The 20,380-nt window shown below is 41.1% G+C and overlaps 1 protein-coding gene across 6 annotated transcripts in view; it reads left to right on the forward strand.

Moving 5' to 3' along the window:
• dlgap2a (discs, large (Drosophila) homolog-associated protein 2a) overlaps positions 1-20,380 on the forward strand; it is a 202,860-nt gene that overhangs the window by 172,150 nt on the left and 10,330 nt on the right. For all 6 annotated transcript variants that reach the window (XM_037796603.1, XM_037796602.1, XM_037796605.1 and 3 more), the window contains 2 exons: positions 6,926-6,985; positions 13,872-14,257. In XM_037796603.1, the coding sequence (XP_037652531.1) occupies positions 6,926-6,985; positions 13,872-14,257 (446 nt within the window). The remainder of the gene's footprint in view (positions 1-6,925; positions 6,986-13,871; positions 14,258-20,380) is intronic.

The following is a 20,380-nucleotide window of genomic DNA, read 5'->3' on the forward strand; positions in this document are numbered from 1 at the left end:
GACCCCTTTGGCTCATGATGATCTAGGCTGCCCCATCAGAAGAGACAGGCTTTACCAACAAGATAGCATGGGCGCTACAGCCAAACCTCTGTCGGGACCACCTGTTTCTCCAAGCCTCTTCAGGTCCCCCAGATCTAGTGCCCATGAACGGCCATCACCAAAAGCCATCCAGGCCAGTATCAAAGAGTCGGCTACCTTGGCTGCAGCTATCAGCATGCAGTGGAAGGAAGAGGTCTCGGCCATGCGTCGAGAGCTTGCCGATCTAAGGAGGGACCTCTGTGTAGAGCTTCGTGCTTTCAACAGTAATTTCAACACTTTCACGCAGCATTACAACACATGGTCTCCCCAAGGTGGCAACGTTGCTGCTGGAGCTGGGGTAGGTTTAGGTGGACGGGTTGGGGCAGGGCTAGGGACAGGACCGAGGGCAGGGGCAGGGGCAGGGGCAGGGGCAGGGGCAGGGGTAGGGGCAGGGGCAGGGGCAGGGGCAGGGGCAGGGGCAGGGGCAGGGGTAGGGGTAGGGGAAGGGGCAGGAGGACTTGGAACCTCTGCGGCAGATGGAGGTATTGGGGGAGCTCGAGAGAAGAGACCCCAGATATCCAAAGTGTCTGTGGGGACCCAGGCCAGAAGCAAGGTCCTAGTGCGGCAAAGCACTGCGGATGCAGCTGTCAATTGTCCAGAGGAGAAGGAGGAAAAGAAAGGCTCCCGCCGAAATCTGCCAAAACAGCACTCTATGGACCCAAGCATTCTTGCCTGTCCACAGTCAATGTATGTGGAGAGTGCCATACCACTTTCTTTGGATCCAATACTTCCAGGCTCTGTTAGAGCAGCAGAACCATTTGATTTGAAACCAGAACCAGAACTAGAGCTGTTTGATTTGACTGCTCTGCCATCTAGAGCAAAACCAGACCCAGAACTAGAGCTGTTTGATTTGACTGCTCTGCCATCTAGAGCTAAACCAGAACCAGAACTGAAGCTGTTTGATTTGACTGCTCTGCCCTCTAGAGCTAAACCAGAACCAGAACTAGAGCTGTTTGATTTGACTGCTCTGCCCTCTAGAGCTAAACCAGAACCAGAACTAAAGCTACCAGACCAAGCAATTGTGAGTTCATCTGACAGGGTCACTAATGAGCCAGTGACCACTCATGGTACAGTGCCAATTTCCTCAGAAGCAGCCCTTCAGAGCCCTCAGGATTCAGTGACAGTGGAACAAGAAATACTAGTCACTGCACAGCAAATAAATATAGGTCCAGCTAATGAGTCCCATTCAGATACTGAACCATCTCACCCCGATGAACTGAAATCCCCAGACTCAGGACTAATCGAAAGAGATAAGATACAGTTACCATATCCAGTTCCTGTAGTGACTGTGTCTCCACCTGAGGAACGTGATGGTGACATCATGTCAGATTCAGAGTCTCCGGATCTTGTCACTGTGGAAAAGCCAGAATCAGTGTCTCAAGATCCCACTGCTGTGTGTTCACCATATTCAGGATTAGAAGATCCAGATCCTGCAGACCCAACAGAATTCAAATCAAAACCATCAGACTTACCCATGGTGTCCTCATCCGACCCTGTTAGTCAAGACCCATTCTCAATCTGTGATGCACCCATGCTTAATCTTGATACTGTTACACCATGTAATTTAGAGACTGACATCACATGCCCATTCATTGTGGTGTCAGAGTACCTTGGCACGGATTCTCCTACAAGTCCAACTGACAGTGACACAAATCCAGATCCCATTGTCACCTTTCCAGATTATCCTTCTGACACTCCCCCAGAGCAAATTACATTGGACTCAACCTTTGCTTCCACTTCGGTAGAAACTCAGTCCAACACCGAACCAGAGTCCCAAGACTCAGAGTGGCCACCCCTTCCTGAACCACTTGATACCACTCCTATATATCATGCCGATCTTGTCCACTTTGACTTAGTCATGCTGACTTCCCTAGATCAAGATGATCTTGACTCTGTGTTCATGGACCCTGAGCCAGACCCTTTTGACCTGAGTATTGACTATCCATCTAATACAGAGGATTTAGATCCACCCTTCTACCAATCAGATAGTCCAAGTTCACCCCTACCCACTGACCCAGCCACAGTGTGCCCCTTGGATCCTTCACCGTCAACAGAATCTGTCTGTTTGGATCCAGCTATGGAGTATCGCTTAGCTCACATGCTTCAGGATTTAGCCACAGAAATACATGGAGTCCCACTACCGCAGGTCAATGTCACAATATCCCCTCCTAGTTCAGTATCTCCCGATACGTCACTGGAAATGGACTTCGGACCCACAAGTCCAGCCCCAGATCCTCCTCCACCAGGCTCAGATCCATCCCCACCAGATCCCGAAGACATACCTTTAGTGGACCTGGCACCCATGGAGCCAGAAATACTGGAGTGTATGGCTGCATCCCAGGTGTATGATGAACTTCTGGAAGAAGAGACTCCAGGTAGTCCGGAAAGGTCCTCAAGCGAGCAGGCCTTTCTGTGGAACAGGTGGCAGAGGAGGGGCCAGAGACGAGAATCGATGCACAGGAGCGGCAGCGTGGAACTCTTTAGCGGGAGATACGAGTACAACAGTGCAGAAATCACATACGTGTCTCTCACTCTGTGAGCTCATACCTCATTCTCAGCAGACAAAATGTAGCTCAAAGTACATTTATAGCTCACGGTTTGTAGCTGCCAATGCACTGTAGAGCAACGTGCAGATCTAAATGTCATGTGAGCATTGGCATTCAAAGCAAGGACTTCCTCATACACAAACCTACAGTAATATTCTAGGAAAAGAAAGACTGCATTGGTAGCAACAAAAAAAAACATATTTCAAAGATTGCACCATACTGCAAGAATGCAATGAGCCCTTGGTGGTGACATATTTACTGAATAACTGTGCTTCAAAGACATTTATTAAAAGCAGTATGAACTTTTCTGAAGCTGTTGTCACCACTGATGTGAATTATCTTCCAGGACAGTACTGCCTTTTTTAATCAGTGGATACACTAATAATGAATCTTCTTGTTCAGTCAGTGTATTACATCAAAGACATTTTACACATCTATTTTAAGAGACTCTATTGGAACGCTGTTATAGACTACGGAGAAGATGGACTTATGTATAAGGTCCCGACAATCCTTGCTGTGATGATAGAAACTTTCCTTTCCCTTACCTATTTTAAGCTCTCTGTTTATTGTCACTCTTGAGTGGAGTGAAGTAAATTTTCGCAGTTATCATATAACTATAAGAACATACTGTTTACTATGTGAGCTGTTGGGTGGACTCTGCAGGTACAAAGAAAAAGGAACTGATGCTGTGGAATGATGTTTGCACAATCCTAGACTGAGCTGGAAAATTGTACTGTTAATAGAAAATAGAAAGTAACTTGCATTATTTTAATTCCGTTCAAATATGATTACAAACCAGTACAGTTATGGTATGTAGCCTCTTTGTACACGCAACCTCATGTTACCTACATGCGTATACACTTTGCTACCAAACATACAGCATATATATATACACACATCTTTGCTGGCAGCCCTGTCTCCCAAAAATTACGTTCCTATACTAAACTACATTCTCAATTACGTTTGGAGGGAAACGCATTTTGTCACGGATTACGTTTGTCTTTGACATATCACAAATACGTTTGTAGTCCACAAAGGCCGCGGCAGATGACATAGTGCAACGAGTCCAGTGACCAGCCTGCTGCGGACGGACCCAGATCCGGCTTCCCTGCAGTCAGAGCTTTGGCGGGAGGTGGAGAGCTACACGCCCGGCAAAAGCTCCTCCTGCCATGAGCAGAGCTTTGCCTCGCTGCTTCCATTCATTTCCTATGGAAAGCAGGAGAAGCAGTCGCCCAGTGCATGGTGGGAGTGTTGTGGCGAATTGGAAAGGGTCTGTATTTCCATAAAGTTGTAAAATCTCAACTTTATGCAAATGAACCCGTCCAGTGCGACGCGTCCGGCTCACGAACTTGGACTGAGCTATTAAACTAGGCAAACTATTTCTAAAATGAAACAAGATTCAGCAGTGGTATCGCCTATTTCTTGGTGGATTGTTTAGATAGAATAACAGAGAGTTTACGAGCAGGCTGTCATGTTGTTTCTCGTTTGAGACAGCAAGCAGAAAACCAGGAACCAATCAGGTGCATTCCACGAGAGGGTACGTCACCACTTGATCGGCCAGTTGAGTGGAGCAGCGTGTCCCCTCGTGTCCTCGCCGGACCTGGTGAACATGTAGCGCTGGATTTAACATTATAGACATGACCACTGACTATCTGTGTAACAATTTAGCCACAAATTCACAGACTGACCATACACTGTCCAGCCATATACTCGGTTTTGACCGAGTCTTGTTTGTTTTTTTGTTAACCAAGTGTTTGAAACTGTTTAAAACTGCAACCGTAATCAGGGATAAAATACGTTTCCCTCGAAACATAATTGAGAATGCAGTTTAGTTTAGTCAACTATTAAATTAATTGCCAGCTATTTTGAAAATCAATTAATAACTGTGAGTCATTTTGTTAAACGAAAAAAAGTAAAAGATTCTCTGATTCCAGCTTCTTAAATGTGAATATTTTTCTGGTTTCTTTGCTCCTCTATGACAGTAAACTGAATATCTTTGAGTTGTGGACAAGACAAGATATTTGAGGCCGTCATCTTGGGCTCTGGGAAACACTGATCGACATTTTTCACCATTTTCTGACATTTTATAGACCAAACAACTAATTGATTAATCGAGAAAATAATCAACAGTTTAATCAACAATGAAAATTCGTTAGTTGCAACCCTAGCTTAGTTGTATGGGAACATAATTTTGTAGGAGACAGGGTTGTTGCCGGACAATAAGTATAAGTATACATTTATTTAAAAAATACATAATGAATTAAATTTATCTGATAATCTGACTATAGTAATAACAGGCCTTGTCGAGAGGTGATATTGTATTTTTTACTGTAAGATATCATCTCAATGCTCAGGAATCAAAGACTGAGAATGTAATACTGGGACATGAGTGTAATGACATGTTGAATTGTGTTCCTTCCTGAAAAGAGGTGTACAACATGTGGCTATTTTTTAACATGTGTGACACTGACTGATGAAAATGATGTTGTAATGGTGCATGACAGATGGCCTCAATGTTTCGTGCATTTCATATACAGTGCCTCATTGTTAAGTATTTGGTTCTATTCATTGTTTCATCTTGATATTCAGTGCAATGAAAGGAGCCTACATACCACAGGATATGCAGAATTCTGTTACCAGCAATGAACAGCTAAAAAGCCAGGCAAATCACAAGATATATCTGTGCTATCTGTCCAATTAATGGGCTCTATATGGAATCGCCCCCTGAAGTCTGTGCTCTAATAAAGTGTGCTGGAACAAAAAGAGTCTTTCAGCTGAACATCAGTGAGCTGCCAGAAAAAAGGATTTTCCTGTGTGTGTTGTTTTGAATTGAATATGTGCAGAGCACTTTATGAAAGTTTGCTAAATTGACTGAATCGGAAAGCTTTTCAAAGGGGTTGGATGTTAATTAGGTTGTATTGTTGTGCTCTTTTTGCTCATTTCACCGGCATCAAACGCACCACCCTTTTTTCCTTCTTGGACCCCTTCCATGTTTAACTTTTCATTTGCAAAATTGTTGTCTAAAAGTAGCACATAATTTACCCTGTACTCTAGTGACATTATGTTTATTCATAAGGTGTAATCTGAATATAAACTGCTTCAGGATTCAGTCATGCAATGAAAGATATTGGCATATAATAACAGTGAACTTTGGAACAGAGGTAATGATGCTGATGAGTAGTTGTGTGAAATGTCTGCTCAATTGAAGGTAGATTTTGCAGAGAAAACATGCTAGCCAACCTTGTGTTTATTAGAACTCAATATTTACTTTTATATTGTTGAAATGCTTTACAAGGAAACCAATACCCTCAATGGCATGCGAGAGGAGTGAACTGCTCTACTGCAGTTCACGTAATTGTTTGGATTTCTTTCTGTATACATCTATTTTAATTTATTGTGAACGTCATACAGCTTAAGGGGAGTGCAATTGCAGAAACATTCTCCAATTCTAAGGTTAAACAATGCCAAATATCTTCACCAAGCACTTGCCACATACACAATATGTCGAAAAAGTGTCAATTAAAGCCATGATGAGCAGTTGTATCAACTGTAAGCAGTCTTTAACAGAACTTTTTTTTCTTGACAAAATCTTCATTGAATGCAAAATGACTAAAAATCAGAAAAGAGAGAGGTTGAGAATGGGTAAAGTATTTAAAATAATATGTTTATTGGATGGTATTTTGAATACCAAATCATAAAAACAGAAATGAAAATTCATTCCTACCCTATTGTAAAAAAAAAATAAAAAAATGTCTGTATTAAGGTGGCATACTGGTATCTAGAACATATCAGCCTCCTTACACAATTTCTCTATTTTCAAGCTAAAATCTCCATTCATACTAGACTGGTAATATCAATTGCTCCCTGGTTTGTGTGGATCACACAAGAACAACATCTGCAACTGTACCGCTAAACCATTAAAGTACACCAGACCTTGATGGGAATTTCATTAAAAGCGCTTGTTGTAATGACTTTTTGAATCTCTTTTCTATATCTGGTCATCTTGTAAGAGTTTAGCAGTTTCATGTCATTGGTAAGATCCATGTTGGGAGCAGGGTGATGAAGCCAGGTTAGGGGATGCATGTTGACCTATATACACCAACCTCAAACACGGGTCACTGCGTCTGTCTGAAAATGGTGCACAATAAACATTTATAATTCTAGTGAACATTCAAAGATGAAAAAATAGTAATTGTATGAGTTACTTAATGTCCACTCTGTGTAATATAAACAGATTGTACTTTATGTTTGGGCTGAAATGCCCACTTTTCTGAATATCCACCCCACCCCCTTGTTTTCAGGGATCCAGTTCTGCCTCCCCTCCACCTGCAGCATCGATCGGACTCCCCAGCAGACCCCAGGTAATCCTGCTACCTGGGGCATCCTCCATTACTCCATTTCAGTGTGCAAGATATATTATTTAACTGAAACACGAGTTGTCCTGCAGCAAGTTGCTATTAAGCACATGTTTAAATAATGTTGATTATCTGCAATTACTCACACATTCACACATTTAATGAATAAAAAGTTACCATTCAGTAAACAAGCCGTGAAACCTGCAATTAAGAGTTTATTGAATACAAACTGAGTCATTCTCACTAGAATATATTTTTTCATGAAGCACTTGGGCCTATCACAGCTGGACTGACTGGAGGATGCAGTTGCTCCACTACACAGTCAGACTTTACCTGTTGCATAAAGCTTCCCTATGAGTGACTAATGTAAGGCTGACTTAGATAGCCTATCACGCAATGCATTATGGGTGAAATAAGAGAGAAAACATGGCTGATGCAACAGCGACAGCACGCCACATAGGAGAAAATACAGAAAAAGTAAACAGCATAATACAACGTTTTTTAGAACCACAAAAGATGCTCAGAAACAATTTAAGAATATGGTACAATAATACAAAAAAAATATGGAGAAAAAGTTAAAAAAAAAATTGCCAAAATTTAGCCAAACATGGATTAACAGTTTAAATAGTTAGCTGAAAGTAATGGATAAACACTTGAAATGGTTAACTGAAAGTTATGGATAAACGCTTGAAGTAGTCAGCTGAAAATGAGCTAAATTAATGGGTAAACAATTGAAATAGTTATCTCAAAGTAATGGATAAACTGTTGAAATAGTAAGCCAAAAGTAATGGATAAATCATTGAAATAGTTCTCTAAAAAGTAGCTAAAAGTAGTGGGTAAACAGTTAAAATAGTTAACTCAAAGCTCTCACCTGAGGCTTAGCAAAGGGGGAGAAGTGGCTAACTTTCCTACCTCAAATTTAGTCAGTCTTAATATATATATATAGTGGAATATGACAATCTAAGACTAGTCTAAGGCCAAGACTAGTCTTGAACTAGGTTCATGCAACTGGCCTACACCTCTCTATTCTAAACCATTGTCCTCCTTTGTTTTTAGACTGTAGTCATGACAGAGCTCAATTGTTAAAAGTGCTTTCTCCGCTGTCGCTCGACATATTTATGATAGCGTCACTTTCTGACACCTGTTTGAAACATCCCTCCATCCTAAAGTCATAAACACACACACACATACACACACACACACACATACACATACACATACACACATACACCACCCTTTGGATGTTTCCATTAATAGCTTCCGTTGTGCATTTTAGTGACTCGTCTAGTTGACAAGAAGATGATTTGTTTTCATGCAGGGTGAGATTAAGACCACAGTGGCATGCATCTAACTGGTGACAGATGTGTCACCAGGGAGCAAAAGAGTTACTTAAAGACAGATTCGGTCTGTGTGACATCCATGAACAGCAGGATAACATCTGAGGCTTTACAGTACAGGCGAACAAAAGAACGTAACTGATCCAAAGATCAAGAGAAACTCGCCATGAAATGACTACATTTGCTGCTACATAGGGTGTTTTGTTTGTTGCAAACAGTGTTTTTTGTTCTCAGTGATTTATCACAATCTTTAAACTTTTGCAAACCATCCGGGGTCAGTTAAGTGAGTTGGAGTCGTGACTCTGACTCTCGTTGTTGTTATCTATTGTTGGCTATTTTTATATTAATTTCTTTAATGTATGTTGTCTGCAACACTCGTCACTGTGCCAATAATGGAGTTGACCATCCATCTTCCTCTCTCCCTCGCTCCACATCATTTACATATCCTTAAAAGCCTGCTGCAAAACAAACTGCTGCATTTCCTTTACAGTGATAAATCCAATCGGGAAGAAAGACTCTTAACGGCGTGTCACTCAGCTCCCCACTACCCCACCCCCATGTTAGCATACAAGCCAGCCCTGATAGATAGAGAGGCCCTAACAGAGATGGAGTGGTTGAATCACTGCCTTTGTGTCTCGCGTTAATCAGACTCACCGGCACAGTGGTAGTTGTTTGTAGTAGCGTGTGTGTGTGTGCGTGTGTGTGAGAGAGAGAGAGAGATTAAATAGAGTATTCACATTGAATCCATTAAGTTGCCTCTGAAGATGCCGCTATCTATTTTAAACTGTACTCACTGTACATACTGTTTCTTGGAACCTGGTAAACATCTTGCTGTCATGGAGATGTTTATAAAGGCATATTGACAATTGTGTAGATGTAGAATGGCTTTTATATTATCTATTTTTTTGCATGCTACATAATAAGTTATTATGAGGTTTACTTGGTTCACACAAATAACCAGCAACCAGCTCCTAAATGTTAGAGTACTACCTCGTCCCAAGTTCTGCTCATGTGTAAGTTTTAGGCTGTTTGATTGAACACATTATTGAGGAATATGCACCACTTTTTCTCTCATGCTCCCACTTCTTGCTTTGTTGAGCTTGGTGTTTCCTTGTGGGAAGTGACCAGGTCTGAATGCCAAATATCAAAGCTGTAAATCTTGATAGCCATGCTTTCTTGGCCATTTTTCCTTCACAAATGATACATCTAATTAATTCAACTTTTGATGCATTCTGCATTTTTTCCTCCAGTCATGTGTACTGGCCTCGCAGAGGCATGGCTGCCGGTTTGAGAACCACTGAAAGCTGAAATAAAATCTGAAAACAAGATAAGGCCACAAGATTAGGTAACACAGAACACACCTTGATATATTGTACTTAAGTAATAGAGCAAATTCCTTGCTGAAATTTGCAATTAATTAATTTACTGGGGCTTTTTGGGGGTCCGGGGCACTGGGGCAGTTGCCTTTCCTGAATAATAATCCAGCCTCTGCTTGATCACTACTTTGTCTGGTGAAACAGTCTGTTGAATAAATGTATTACAATTAGGGCTGTCAGTCGATGTAAATATTTAATCACGATTAATCGCATGATTGTCCATGATTAACTGCAATTAATTGCACATTTTTATCTGTTCAAAATGTACCTTAAAGGGAGATTTGTCAAGTATTTAATACTCTTATCAACATGGGAGTGGACGAATATGCTTGCGTTATGCAAATGTGTGTATATATTTATTATTGGAACTCAGTTAACAACACAAAACAATGACATATATTGTCCAGAAACCCTCACAGGTACTGCATTTAGCATAAAAAATATGCTCAAATCATAACATGGCAAACTCAAGGCAACAACAGCTGTCAGTGTGTCAGTGTGCTGACTTGACTATGACTTGCCCCAAACTGCATGTGATTATCATAAAGTGGGCATGTCTGTAAAGGGGAGACTCGTGGGTACCCATAGAACCCATTTTCATTCACATATCTTGATGTCAGAGGTCAAGGGACCCCTTTGAAAATGGCCATGACAGTTTTCCTCGCCAAAATTTAGCAGAAGTTAGAAGCGTTATTTAGCCTCCTTCCCGACGTGCTAGTATGACATGGTTGGTGCCAATGGATTCTTTAGGTTTTGTAGTTTCATGTGATACCATCGTCACTATCTAGCTTTAAAACTGCGATTGCGTTAATGCGTTAAAGGTATTAGTGGCGTTAAAACGAATTTGCGTTAACACCTTATTATCGCGTTAACTTTGACAGCCCTAATTACAATTGATGAGCTTCATTCGTGAACACCTCTCATGGTTATGCTCTCAGTCTGCACACTGCTTTATTCTCATATTCCTGTACAATGTGAAGTGAAACATTTCGTTGATGTTGTAGGGATTTGCAACACTTTTACTGCGAGCGAACGAGCGAGTGAGTGAGTGAGTGAGAGGGAGTGAGCGAGGGTGAGCATGCACTGACTGTGTTCACTTCAGATGAAATCTAAATGCTGAGTAATACTGCCACTGCAAAGATGGGAGCAAGAGTTATGACTCGCCTTTGCACGACTGGCTGGCTAATAATGGCTCTATTTTGGTCCTCCTGCTGAATCATGCCCCCTGACTGGGTCATCTCCTTCCTCCTTTGATCTCTCCTCGCTCCCTGATTTATCCTCGCTCTCTATCACACACAAACCCTCTCTTTCTGTCTGCACAGATCCACTCTCCTCCCATTCCCCGTTCTCTCACCTCTACACCTCTATTTTCTCTCACTCCCCCATCTTCCTTGTTCTTCCCTAATGCATCTCTTCATCCATGGGAAGTTAATTTTGTGAATGGACAGCAGCATGAGTCATTAAGCCCTCGGAGCAGAACGATCTCCAAAGACCAGACGTGTAGCTATTTATAAACACGACCAAAATATGGGTGGGAAAGAGACCAAAAGGTGTTGCAGGTTTGTGCTGAAGCCCTGTGTTTTATTCTGACCATAAATGATGCTCCTTCTAAAAAGGGTTGCAAGCTCTTGTTCCAGACAACGATGTGTTTGTTCATGGCTACAATGCAATTAGGCTGAAATGCTATTAATTCTACGCCACAACTTTTGGGAGCCCGCGTGGGGGGTGCAGCTCATTAGAACTCTAAATGGATCACATTTTGGTCTCATAAGGACTTCCTTAATTGCTTTGTGTGATGTAATCATTTGTAAGACGGAAACAGAAACACAGAGTTCAACACGGTTTAGCTCTTTGTCAAGGAAAACGATAACCCATAACTTAACCTGCAGCGTGACTCGCTGTTCTTCCTCCTCGCCTCCTTTCTTTCTTCTGCTCTTGGCTCCGAGGTACCTGGCACCCTCTCGGCTTTGATCAAAACACACTAAACACGGCTTGCGCTTCAGATGTTTCAGCCCGTAACCACACCGAGTGAGCTTTTCTCTGAAAGCCTCGCTTGAAAATAAAGACACGTCGAAGCTTAGAAGGCGTTCATGACCCATTCCTCAAGTCCATCTCTCTGTGGATTAAGTCCATATTCTCATTTGCACTTGAAAGAAAGTAATCCCCCCCCTCTTTCTGTCATAAAATGGACGGAATAAGAAGATGAGAGTTGTCAGGCTTCCTTGAGCAGTATCTCCTCACCGGGATCCTCCACACATGAGTACTGTTGAATACTTCTGTGTTTTTTTTTTACCATCATCCATGTCTGATGAGTGTCTCGTGGCACAGAAGCTTTGATGTTCTCTTGACTTATTCATTATTCACAAAAATATATATTCAGAGCCCACATTTCCAACCATCCACTCCCTTATCTGAGCAAAGTGAACAAAAGAGGAGGAAAAACGGTTTCCGCGCTTTCTTGAACAGAAAGTACTCACTCAGGCAGGAGCTTGGATCGATAAGATGATCAGCAGTTTGCCCTAATAATGCTTATACATATTAATACATATTTAGCCACCAGCTACATTTCATCAAGTTGGGAAACAAACGGCGTCGCTGCCTAATGTCCCGTCATAATCGCCACAATATAGCTCACCATGTATGCTAATGAGGTCATTAATAATAAAAGTGAGTTAATTAAGCGATAATATTAATTGCTAATACATTTGAAAGTACTTTCCTTAATAAGCTTGTTTGTCATATGACAAATGGGAATATGTGGTGCCTGCATGATGTTTCTGCCATATACTGATCTTGAGAGGAATGTGTAGATTCACACCCTTATGTGTCCCAGTGAAATCATTTTAGTCAAAAACAGGCTTACAGTCTGGTAAGACACCAGTAGCTTTAATTGACTTCTAGATAGAGTAGGTTTATTACTAACAGAACAATAAAACACTACTACGAGGGAAATAACAATCAGCAATCAGGAGGATTGATGGCAGATGTTTAAAAGAAAAGTCTGATGATGTTCTACAATTTTATTTTTGTAAACAAATCCCATGAAAAGACCAAAACCAACAACGAATTGACTCTACTAACAAGTATTAAATCTCTGCCATAGAGCTCCGTTGATGTCCAAAAACTATATAAGAAAAACACATCACTGAGCCTTACTGTTGCACCGGGTGACATCCTGCTTTCAAAAAATAGAGTGTGAGTGTGTATTAATCCGCCGCTGAAAATAGTCCCCAATGAATTCACTCTTTACTCCTGGTTGAGTTAAGTGTCCAGCTGTTTTAGGAAATTATTTTAAATGGCTTGTTTTTAAAGATTGTATTTTCTCAGTAGGAACTTACTGTATACTGTAGGTTTGGGACTGTGTGCCACACTAGGGATGCACCGATCTGACTTTTTCAGTCCCGATATCGATACAATACCTGGGCTTTGGGTATCGACTGTCACAGAATACCGATCCGATACCAGTGTTTAATTAATGAGCTGCATGCCTCACTGTGTGAAAGTGACTGGGATCATTCTTTTATGTGTAAGGCAACGTCAGGCTTGACTTAAACATTGCTTTACGAACTTTGTGAAACAAAATGTTACAAATAAATATGTAGATGTACATTTACTGAATTGTTCTTTATTAATTGTTATTTGTTTTTGTTATTTATTTATTTATTGATCGGCCCCATTGTCCCCGATATCCAATCCAGTATCAGTATTGGTGCATTCCTATGCCACACACAAGGTAGGAAAGTCAGAAAGTATTAGGAGACAGACTAACACATTGTTGGTTTTGGTCTTAAATCATTATTGTTGGCAATAATAAAGATATTTCTGAAGGATGATGTCAAACACAGGAGGCAATATTCATGATTTAGTACAAAAGTTCCTGTGGATGGTTGGGAATTTACTTCACTTTTCCTCTTTTACGGGATGTACTGTGGTTTTCAGTAGAGGAATAGGTCTTTAATTGTTGAATGTTTTACTGAGATAGATATATATAATACATTCTTATGGGCCAAATCATGAAAACTTTACAAAATTCTATTTTGTTGAGCTTTAATGACTCTGAAATAATGTGCAAATGAACTTATACAGTACATATAGATTTCTGTGATGGCAGTGACACGATAATATAAATGCAGCATGGAAATATTATGTCTTATAATTATGTCTTTCCATCTTCTCCAGCCATCACCTACACACCCAACTACAAGAAGGCCCCTCCTCCAGTCCCGCCCCGCACAACCTCCAAACCCCTCATCTCCATTACGGCCCAGAGCAGCACCGAGTCCACCCAGGATGCCTATCACGACGGGAGGCACCCTCACGGTGGGATGTGGGCCCCTGACGGCCTCAGCATGGGGCTGAACCCATGCAGGGCCCTCTATAACTCCACCGACAGCCTGGACAGCGCCAAGGCGGTGACCATAGCCATGGAGGCAGCTGGAGTCATGGCTGGGAAACGACACCCGTCCACGGACAGCCACAGCTCGGTGCTCACCTGCGACAAGGCCATCCTGGTGTCCAAGGCTGAGGAGTACTTGAAGACGCCTCGGTCCTCTATAGGGATACAGGTTAGTCTCAAAGTGTGCATAATGACAAGATCTCACAAATGAGTACTAAAATTCTTACAACTCAAACGTACGCCTGGTTGCATAATGATCCAGACTACACACACGTACATTCAACTCAGAAACAGTGTTCTCTTTTCAGCTGCTAAAAATAGAAAGAGTGAGTCATCTTACCGCAATCCGTCAATTAAGATTCAACTCACGCCGGAGCAGGTTTTAGTGAATGGAAGTTCACTCCATGGTTCATTCACTCCCTCTCCATTTACTGTACCTATTCCTCTTTCTTTCCAATCTCACACTCCCTCTCTCCTTCTCTCTCTCTTTCCCTCCCTTTATCTATTCTTCTCTCTCCACATCCCACTCTGCCTGATCCTATCTTGGATTTGTCTGCCTCATTCTCTGATACAAGCTGAGGTTCTGGTGTTGTTGATCTCCAGTCGCAGTCTAAAGGTTAAGGTTGAGGAATCTGAATCAGCTCACACCATCACCTCGGGGACATTTATAGTATTTCATCGAAGCAGAATATCAAAGTTATTGTGTGAATTTGAGAATTTCAAAGCCATTGTTGATGTCCTCTTTTGCTCTGTGCATAGGGAGAAGTAATTTTGTTCCCTGTATTCTTCTTGGTCCACATACACTTCAGTTCTCCCCCCCTCAACCACTCTTTATCGCCATTATTTCCCCTCATCAACGTCTACTTTCTTCTTTTAATCTCTCCCCTGTATACTCAGTATTTTATGCTATTTACTCAAAGTCCAGGGCAAAGTTAAACTTGAAAACCGTTCAAATATTTAAAGGGGTATAAAAGCTTCATTAATCTCATTCTGAAGGTGTTTGAATGTCGTCGGGCGCTGTTCAAGTTCCTTGCAAAAATAAATCAAGCATACCTTAAAGGTTTTGTTTTTTTTGAGGTGATATTAAGAAAGTCTTTTGGCTGGAGATCGGCCTAACACCCAAATTACACAGAAGCCACTGACTGTCAGACGTTGCCATCGGGGAGTCAGCCAGCGAATAAATAATCCCTTCAAAGTCAATTGATCCTGATCCACTCGCTGCGTTGTATCACATCCAAAACTTAGAGGATACCCAGCAGCAAGTTATGTGTAAATGGGAGCAATTAAAAATGGCCTCCAACACATTAGTTCTAGCAGCCTATTAAACTGATGTACAGTAATTTATCCTGACGAGAATCCTCCACCACAGGATTTTAGACTTTAAGTTGCTTTTACTGACCAGAAAGAAAGCATAGTACAGATTGTATGTGTGTGTGAAAAACTGAAAAATGTGTTTGTATAATCAAAAACTACAGGGGGCAACACTGTGCCTGGAAATATTTTTCACTTCTTAGATATCTGCATTTTGTGTCTTAGTGGTATTAGATCTAGATGGCCTCTAGATTCAAACTTTGATTAAATTGCATTTGCACTCTGGCCATCCACCCCAAGCTGTAAAAATGATTTGTTTGTTAGGCAAGGTCCAATGTGTGACTCAAATTTGAACTGAAACTAAAATAAATATGTTTAAAGTAAGCCCGTTGTCTCAGCTAAACAGTTGACAAAAAAAGCTGGTTTCTCGCAACAGAGCCTGTATCTGCACCATCATCAATAATCACTAGTACATGTAAAATGCCTGTACCTATAGTATACCTATAGGCAGGGACGCTGGTAGTCAGTGTTGGGGGTTTTATAATGACGTCATACTAAATGCTGTGTGACATTCATGTTTTTTGCTTTAATTTGAATGGCCAGGATGATTTATATTTAATAATAATTAACAATATTTTACACAATTTGCAGGTTTCTCCCTGGGTTTTTATAGGTGCTGTGCAGCCGTTGAAGTATTGGGAGTTTTTTTTTTTAGTTGTCCTCCCCCAAGAAAGTGAAGGTTGAAGTTTTTTTACTTAAAACTACGCAATTCGTTATTTTGGACCATTATTATTACTATATATAACATCTGAACATGTATTAGTGCTCATCATCACGCATTAATAAACACCCAGTTCCACCCCGGCGGTCTAACAGAATAACTGGTAGATGATTCTACACTTCCAGTGTCCCTGCAAATGTAATTGCAGGTTTCCCAGTAACCAGGTTACATTCATTTACTGCCTCATGTAAACATTGTTATTCACTCACTCACATGCAAAAACACTAATTCATCACACATTCATTCATTTGCTCACTCTGTCCCCAAAGTGTTCACTCATTTATAGATCGAATGACTCACTCACTCAGTCATTCACTCAGTGTCTTATTCACCGTACCACTCACTCAGTGAGTAGATCACTGTCTACTTTCTCGAAAGTAAAACCTCACACACATACAGTTTCCTGTTAGTCAGGGTCACAGTCAGTCATCCAGGACGATCGGGGCACCTAACCACACTGATGAGGGCTAATTTTAAATAGCAGAACTGCAACATGTCACGTCATGCTTCACCAAACTTCACGGTGGGCGATATGCAAACGGGGCACCACCTTTCCAAATCAACATGTATCTAGCTCCGATTTAGCTCATTCATTACCAACAGAGAGGGGTACAACTCAAATAGAGTATGGCTGAGATAAGTGCAGAGCGGGAAGAGCCGGACGCTGTTAAAGAGGAAGTGGAGGTGAATTAAAGGAAGGAGTAGCCAGGGAGCCAGTAAATGTATTTGTATGTGTGTGAGTGCATGTGAGTGAGAGCAATAGATAATTATATTGGCTTTCAAATTGGCTCCAGTGATGTGTGTTAAGTCTGTAATCACTTTTAATTACCAATGCAGGTGCAGTAAAGGTCCATATTTACAGAAACATACAAGAGGGACAAACATGTGGAAAGGGCAGCTTTTGCTTGGCAACAACGTTAATTGCCAGAACATCATAATATTAGGGAGTTCACAACTTCAGTTTTTTTTCTGGGAATTTTGGTATTTTATCAACCTGGTGGAGGAAGAGTTAAAAGCATAAATGTGGTTGATTTTTTGGTAGACGGAATCCAGAAATGTATACTTAAAATATATTTAATTTTGACTACTTTTAAACCAAAAATAAATGCATTTTTAGTTTATTAATTCTACACCAGAATTGTGTTCCTTGCAGGATGGCGAAAGCTTTAATGGAGCATTTAGACGTTCATGTTAGAGAATAAAACTTTAATGCTTTACTTTACTGGGACAAATTTATTAATAATTTCTTTGGAAGTTTTCTTATTTTCTCATTTATTCTGATACTAATTCAGAGTTATTTGTTTTAATTAGATTGTTAGATTGTTATTGGTTTTAAACATATGCATTGGAAATCATTAACAAAAAAATTACATTTTTGAAAACAAAACATTAATTGAAAGAAAATAGATAAATAAATTAAAATGAATAGTGGGCGTGGGATGCTCTATATAGCAACTATATTGTTGCCTACCAATTTATTTATGGCTACCATTTCAGTCACTAGAGGAGAGGACAATAATTTGTTGCAGCAGACGACTTTTGGAGCAGATATTGATTTATCTATATTGCAGACCGCTTCAGCTGCATCGCCATCATATCAAATGGCCAATCAGTCTGCTTCACCTACTACTGGAAGTATAATGAACCTGAATAAGCCTGCCTCTGTATTGATTTGCCATTTCCTTTTTTTGACACCCCTATCCCAGAGGAGGTCAACATATCTTTAATCTTTGACCTTTTTGACCTTGTGGACGTGGTGGTGACTGACTTCCTGTCGTCCTCGAGGACCATTTTAAAGCTGTCTTATAGCTGCGCTTTTGCTAAAGCTGAGACATGTTTGTGTTCTATAGTACTAATTGATGTATTTACAAAAATAGTTTTAATTGGAGACATAATGAGGTTGAATAAGGAGGGAAGTCAAAGCTTTTAACCTTAATCACAGTCAGTGGCTGGGAAAATGTCACCAGGTGGTGTTTGTGTGTTTTGGATGAGAGGCACAGTGGCTTTGTTCAACTTTTTGCTGATGCTCACAGTTTCCACACCTGTGCTGACGTTGTGACTGTGATTACTGAAGCAGTGTGTGTGTGTATTTAGATGTGTGTGTGTGTGTGTATCTCTATGTAGGTAGACCGAGACATCTTCAGGGTGGTTAAGCCCATTGGACATAAATCTCACAGCCTCCTGGATGTTTTGTCCTCCTTCAGTCCTCATCCATCACGGACAGTGAAACTCATTCTCTTTTCATGAGGTGGACTTTGCTCTGCTTCTAACACAAAGTAATGGAGGTCACCTCAGCAAGCAGCTCCACGATCATTTCCTCCCCGCTAACAGCTTCTCCCAAACGGCCTGACAGAATACAAAATGGCTCTCCAAAAATGTCACTTGCCCAGCTTTAGTACTGACCACTCTTCACTAACGGTAGGGTTGACATTTCCTCACAACAGGAGCACGCCCTATGTTGAACCGGTGGCTTTGACTCACTCTCACAGTCATAATACTACATTGAGCTGAGGATTTATTAATGTCAGACGCTCTAAAGGCCTCATGTGGTCATTTATGGATGGCTCTTGCAGTCATTCAAGTGGAAAAGGCAGCGATGATATTCAGGAATACACAGAGATGTATCTTTTAGCCACACTAGCAGCTCTTTGAATCATTACTTAGAGTCAGCAATGCTAACATTTGATAATTAGCACCAAACACAGTACATCTGAGGCTGATGGGAATGTCATTAGTTTTGCAGGTATTTGGCAGTGGGCAACCTCCGGGTCTGAAAAGTGAAGCCAAAGCTGAAGTGCCTTAAACTTGCATTATTTATAATAGCCAGCAGGGGGCGACTCCTCTGGTTGCAAAAAGAAGTCTCATTGTATAGAAGTCTATGATAAAATGAGCCTACTTCTCACTTGATTTATTACCTCAGTAAACATTGTAAACATGAGTTTATGGTCTCAATGGCTAGTTTCAAGTCTTCTTCAATACATTATGATGTTCATTCAGTAAATTATGGTCCCATTTAGAGTCAAATAGGCAATAAAGCAGGGTATGATTTAGGGCGTGGTCACCTTGTGATGGACAGGTTCGCTACCATGGAGAGTTGTCCGTGTTTTCGTCTTACAACTTAAACCCTTTCACAGTGTGTTTTCAGTTCATGAAAGTTAATTGTAACATTTTGGTTGCCTAAAAATTCAAACTTAGCTGCACCCTCTCGTGTCACTTCTGGTTGCAAAAAAACAAGATGGTGACGGCCAAAATGCCGAACTCGAGGCTTCAAAACGGCAGTCCACAAGCCAATGGGTGACGTCATGGTGACTACGTCCACTTCTTATATACAGTCTATGGTATTTAGTCATAAACCACAGTACTGGAGAGCAGCCATACATTTCTCTCAATATCCGGCCACTCTGTATCATCAAACTTGTGATTTGCAGACCTGGTACAGTCACAGTGAAAAACTCATTGGCCACTAAAGAAGAAATACTGAAATGACGATAAAAAGACAAAGAAAGGCTTAAGACAGCAAAAGAAAGGGAAAGATTTTGACAGTAAGCCAGCAGGAAATTGTGAACGCTAGACAAAGAGAGAAGTGACGGCAAAGAAATTAAACAGGAAAGAGATGAGCAATTGGAGAAACACAGAAGCATTGACAGATAGAAAAGCGTGGCAAAAAATGGTGAGCACTGACAGGGTTTCCATAAAGACAGTAAAGCATGGGGCTCTGGGGAGCGGTGCAGGCGGCGATAAAGAGGCTCTGAGCCTGGGCTCCTGGATCAGGATCGCAGCCGTGCAGGGGCAGGCGGGATCATCATCAGTCACTCTTCATTCCCATCCCATAATATCCACTAATGTCGCCCTATCTGTCACTGTGTGGTCGCACAGCTGTGGATACTTGACAAGGACAACCCATGATACCTAACTTTAAGTATTGAGCATTTTTCTTTTGCCAGTTATTTGTGTTACTTTTGAAATATCAAAGTGAACAGTTTGTTATTTACACATCCAGCAGACATGGAGCAACATTAGCATTCAATGGAAGTTGTGTTTCTGGCCACCTGATGAATGTAAATCCAATATTCACTCACCGTTTAGCTTTTGTTTGATCTAAATCAGGGGTCTCTAACCTTTTTTTCCTCTGAGAGCTAATTTGACTCAATTAAAGTATCCGAGAGCTAATCATAGCACCAAGTAGTACATCAGCAATAG

The sequence above is a fragment of the Sebastes umbrosus genome, chromosome 16, assembly GCF_015220745.1.
Source record: "Sebastes umbrosus isolate fSebUmb1 chromosome 16, fSebUmb1.pri, whole genome shotgun sequence".
NCBI classification, from domain to species: Eukaryota; Metazoa; Chordata; class Actinopteri; order Perciformes; family Sebastidae; genus Sebastes; species Sebastes umbrosus.